Source organism: Eutrema salsugineum, unplaced genomic scaffold (assembly GCF_000478725.1).
Source record: "Eutrema salsugineum unplaced genomic scaffold, Eutsalg1_0 scaffold_4, whole genome shotgun sequence".
Lineage (NCBI taxonomy): Eukaryota > Viridiplantae > Streptophyta > Magnoliopsida > Brassicales > Brassicaceae > Eutrema > Eutrema salsugineum.
Genome location: NW_006256686.1, coordinates 12,283,320 through 12,288,881, shown reverse-complemented (window position 1 = coordinate 12,288,881; position 5,562 = coordinate 12,283,320). Strand labels below are relative to the sequence as shown.

Below are 5,562 nucleotides of genomic sequence, written 5' to 3'. Positions count from 1 at the left end.
CATTCAACAAAACAAGAAACGTCTGATGAATCTGTGTTGTCCACATTGGAGAAATCTGCTTCTTTGAGCTCTAGGTGCTTGACTCGTTTTTTTGGTTTGGAAAAATGGCATGAACCTGATTTGCTGCTCTTTTGCTCCATTATTCATATTTTTTTGATGTTTTGACCTATAAATTCTGTAAATACTACGAATACAAGAAAACTACCTCTAATCCATAAAACTGTGAAAGAATACTTAAAATAAGATATTAAAAACCATCTAAAAATCATGTAAAATATATGTATATCATCTATGGGAGTCAATCTCATATAATTTAGAAATTGAGAAACTATTACTATATTTTCTCAAAAAGGTTTGAAGAATTTTTGTTTTCTTTAAAAAATTTGGACAATATCTTGATTTGTGTGTGACATCTTTGCGCAGGGTCCATGTTAATCTACTCTGTATCCTTCCAATTTTATTGGATGTCCCCGAAGGGACAGGTTTGAAGAATTATGAATTTTGGCATTGATTGTCTCATTGTCAACCAGAAGATTGAGAAGTTTTGGCTTTCGACAAGCATTCTGAGTGAAAAACAAATATTATAACACATCAATGTCCGTTTTTTGTTTTGTTAAAGATGATCACATAGGTCGATACACATTACTTTTAACTTTCCAAACCAAAAAGAAAAAAAAAATACTACTAAATAACTCTTCATCAAATTCACATAATATTTAGTTCAATTCTCACAGAAACTATATATAAAATAGAAATAAATAAATAAAATATGAAAAGATAATATAAATTAGCACAATCAAACATCATTAATTACGAAGCTAGGCCAGCAATGTAGCTAATACCAGTTGCAGGCAACCACAAGTTTCCTTGTATGAATTGAGCCACCGTAAAATTAATAGCTTCGTCCGAATTATTCAAAACATGGTATCCTGGCCACTTAACACGACGGTCAAGGTTAGCCCCTGGTCCGTTGTTCATATACTCTCCGTAGTACAACGTGTTCAGCGCAAAATCTCCATTCCATTCGAGCCATCCTTCAGGCTTTAGTACATCGCTAATGTAGTTTTGCATGAACACCGTTCTAGAATACAGTTTCCACGGCCGACCCAAGTAAGTAGCGGTGGTATTTAAGTTTGGTAGTAGGTCGGTATCAGCCGTTATGTTGCTGAATTGGATCGTGAATCCAGTCGGTTGATTAGGATCCTTGCGTCCTTGAGCAGTGATGCTATTCTTCTGGTTTGGTAGGCCTTGTTTGGCTTTGATTTGGCAGTCCTGGAATACGGCTGTGGCGTCTCCGAATATAAAGTCTACGGTGCCTGTTATGATGCATTCTCTAAAGAATTGACGCATTGTGTGGGCATAGAGTGTGTCTTGGTAACCTCTCATTGCGCACCGGTAAAAAACCCCGAGATCTGAGTCTGACCGGATCGCAACCGCCTGGTGTTTTTCAGGTCCTGCTGTGTTTTGGAATGTTATGTCTCGTGCGATAAATCCTCTTCCGCTCACAGCTGCCAATTATTTTTATAAACAACTCAAAACCATGTGAATCATTAAGTAAAAAATTACAAGATGTATACTATAAATGGTGAAGACTTAAAAGATCTTTTCCAAAATAGAAAGTTATCAATTTGACAAATTAAAAAAAAAAAATATATATATATATATATACTTAATTGAAGTCTTACAAAATACGTTATATTTGAATTATTTGTATTATTTTGGACTTTGTTAAATCCGTTTTTAATAGAAAAAGTATATATAATTTGATTAACGTTAGATAAACTAGTTGAATAGAAATTGGTATGTTGTTACTAACCAAAGGTAGCAGATCGGAAAGTTGTCCAGCCGTCGATGAAACTTCGGTTACTGGTGATCACGGTGGCATCAATGCCGTCACCAACTATCATAATGTTCCATTTCTTCTTCTTAATCTCTACATTCTCTGCATATACACCTCTTCTCACATGTATCACATATCTTTTTGTACCGTAGTCGGGTGCGGCCAACACTGCCTTGCTTATTGTTGTAAAATTCCCAGTCCCGTCTGCGGCTACAACAGCATCAGCTACCGTTGGTATACCATCCTTTTGTAACAACTTCTGATCACCAGGACTTACCCATGAGGGGAATTTACTGAAGCTACTATGAGCTGTGGTTGTTTTCTGAGCTTTATTGGGCTTGGATTTAGAGGGAGAGTGAACCATAGTTAGTAGATTTCGGACAGTTTTGTCGACCTGGCTGAGACCACCGGCCACTACTTTTTTGATAATTCCATTAGTACCCTCGAAGCCGTCAAGACAAGTGTCCTGGTTAGAGAGGGCGGCGCTTATCCATGTCCTTAGATCCGAAGCCACGTTTCCTGTACTATTGTCATTACCTGACAGTGACATTATGTTGCATTCAATTAGATTTTGTGTCTGAACATGTGTTAAACAAGTAATAAATAACAAACTGGAATTATTTATACGTGAAAAAAATTGATTTAGTGGAGTTTGAGTTTGAGTTGATATTTTCATTAGAATTGATTTAATGAGCTGATATTTTCATTAGAATTGATTTCACACACTTTGAGTTTATTTTTTTCATATATTTTTTGGGGATATGTATTTCGGTAGACCTAATTTTAAGTATACTGAAATATAATTAAATATTTAATTAATATAATCTATTTGGAAAAAGCTTTACTGATAAACCTGCATGATATAAAAGGTCTTGAAAATCAAATAGATTTAAAATTCGCGTAAGAAAATCAGATAAAATTTTAACAAGAATATAAAATGGTACGAAAAGAGTTTTGTGTAGTCTTTTTGTTTTCCAAAAACTCCAAATAATTGGAAACATATCATGTGAGTTGGCCTCATAAACTACAGTTAGAAACGACAATGTAATTCATTACCGACGTTGCTATATTCATAAAATATCCAAGATCCACATAAATGCAAGTTTTTCTTTCCAGCAAAATATTATATTCCCGAAAATCAAAAAACAAAAAAAAAAATATTATTTCCATGTCGTAGATTAATCACCGACGATATAATTTTCTTCTTTTTAAACAAAAAGTTATGAGAATCCGATTCAGCAGAAAAAAGTAAGAAAGTTATGAAATAGTACTTGAGAAAAACATAAAGAAAAAAAGGAAAAATAGATCGGTCGTGTCAAGTGATGCTTAATACAATGGACTTTCTGTAATGTTCTCTTCCGTCGGTTACTGATATATTGCTGAGACGGAGGAAAATTTAAGATTTTTAATAACAAGATAAAAAGTAGAGAAACATTCAATAGTACTAAAGCTACTAAAATAGTATGCTAATTATCCTTTTTATCCTCCATCTCGTGCTACTATTGTGGTCCAACGTTTTGGTATTAATAATTTCGGTGCACACAAAGGCACTAATTTAATAGGGCTCCTTTTTAATGAAGGTAACAAATCGCTGGCAACTAACCTTTTAATGTGTATACAGCATTAGATATGTAGCCAAAAAACTGCACGACCACGTGAACTGAATTTTACTTGGTGATTTTTGTAAATTTGTATTTTAAGTTGGTCCTTCTTCTAGAAGGACATATTCCTCAACATTAAATTATCCGATTTTTAGATCAATTTAGAGATTTCTATTTTGAAAAACGGTTTTGTGCATGCAAGAACAAAAAATGTAAAGTGTCAAAATTGATACCACTGGGGTTCTGAGAAGTAGATATGATCCAAGAAAGCTCTTCGGAAGCAGAATCAAGAAGATCAACACAATCAAGAATCGCATTGCCCACTCGGGACCTCCCCAATTTCTTGTCGAGCTTCGACACTAAAGCTCCGGCTTTTCTGATCGCGTCCACGGCGGTTTTGGCCGCTCCGGCGAAATCCAAAGGCGGGACGCTCAAGCACTCCATTTGAACAAGCCTTGTAGTAGAATACGCCTCCTCTTTTTTGGCAGAACATAGAGAGAGGATCAGAGAGAGGAAAAAGATCAATGAAACCACTTCTCGTAACTTAGTCATATCCGGTGCAATTTTGAAGATGAAACAGTGTCTCTCTCACACTCTCTATAATATCTTCGTGAAGAGATCTGATTGAAGAGTGGTGGTGAGTGACATGTGATGTTATTTAAGAGAGAGAGAGAGAGAGAGAGAGAGAGAGAGAGAGAGAGAGAGAGAGAGAGAGATTGGGTAGGCAAGAAAGGAGACAACGATCTACCCTCGCTTTTATAAAACCTCGGTTATGGTTAAATTATAGATAGTAATTTTATTTGATTACGGCAACTCAAATTTATTGGATTTCGAATTCTGATCTTTGCTGAGTCGGACCACTATCTACATAAATTTGAGACCTGTGGATGACAATATTTTTTAAAACAATTTTTAAAAAAGTATAAAAACGTATGATTATATCATTAATTGGTTGGAGGTAGTGTGGTTCTGTTATGTTAGCAATTTAAATCATGGTAGATTAGAAATTAACCCGCACAATGTGCCGGTAATATTTTTTAAATTATTTTTAAATTTAATTTTAATTTTTATGATTAAATAAAAGTTAGAGGATACACTTCAAATGGTGGTTTGCTTTCAAATAAATTTTATATTTGATGAGCCTTTTGTTGTGTTGTTGCATTCGTTTAGAAACTTGAAAAATAAGATAAGACATATCACATTTTAAAATAAAGCTTAAAATAAAGTCTTCGTCTATAATTATATTTACTAATAAAAGTTGAAGCTAAATGCCTCTAAAGGTGTCCACATAGGATTAAAAAGGACAATTCTACTGGTTTACATTAATATTCAAAATTAAGAAATTTTTTAAAAATTAATATTATTACTAAATAAATATATATAAAAGAATAAGGAAATTATGTATTAAATTTCCATTAACAACAAAAATTTAAAATAATATTAAATTAAAAATATTTTTTAAACAAAATACAAATTTATTTATATATAAAATAATATGCCATCAATTAAGGAAGGAAAATAAATTTTAAAATTGTTTTTCAGTTTTCTTATAAAACAGATATAGTTAAATTTATAATTAAATTAAAATAATATTTACTATAATATAAAAAACAATACATATATTAATATGTGGAGAGAAGTGGTGGTTTAAACATAATTTAAAAGTGACAATAAGTTTGTGAAATCTATTTTAATATATATCAAAAAATTAATTTAATAGTTTGTACTCATTTAAACAGTAAAATAAAGAGAAATTTTTTGCTTTTCTTGGTTGTCAATAGAAAATAATTTAGAAGTTATCACACACAATATATTACTCGACAAAAGGTTTGATATTTACCAATCTAAGATAAAATTGACTAAAATTTATATTGAATTTATCGATCTTTGTGATTTTAAATTAGTTTTAAATTTTATTTTATATTTATTTACTGAATATATATATATATATATATATATGAAAGCAAAAACAAAATTTATTAGTTTATTTTTAAATTTAGATTAAATCAGAAATTTGTATCGACTAAACTAGCTAAATAAAGAGAATAATTTTTAATTTATTATTTTTTTATAAAAAACATACATAAAAAGGATGCAACCGATGAAAAAAACTTATTTTTT

General features: G+C 31.6%; 1 protein-coding gene and 1 non-coding gene across 2 annotated transcripts; both read right to left on the bottom strand.

Moving 5' to 3' along the window:
* Nucleotides 1–377: 377 nt before the first annotated feature.
* On the bottom strand, nucleotides 378–480 carry LOC112085001. Its single transcript, XR_002898646.1, has one exon. It is a non-coding gene; the product is annotated as a U6 spliceosomal RNA (small nuclear RNA).
* Nucleotides 481–690: 210 nt separating this feature from the next.
* Nucleotides 691–4,098, bottom strand: LOC18013579 (probable pectinesterase/pectinesterase inhibitor 32). Its single transcript, XM_006419064.2, has 3 exons — nucleotides 3,675–4,098; nucleotides 1,817–2,377; nucleotides 691–1,508 (listed from the first exon to the last, which is right to left on the bottom strand). Exons 1-3 carry the CDS (start codon nucleotides 3,991–3,993, stop codon nucleotides 811–813), a joined length of 1,578 nt encoding a protein of 525 aa, XP_006419127.1. The 5' UTR covers nucleotides 3,994–4,098; the 3' UTR covers nucleotides 691–810.
* Between the last annotated feature and the right edge of the window lie 1,464 nt (nucleotides 4,099–5,562).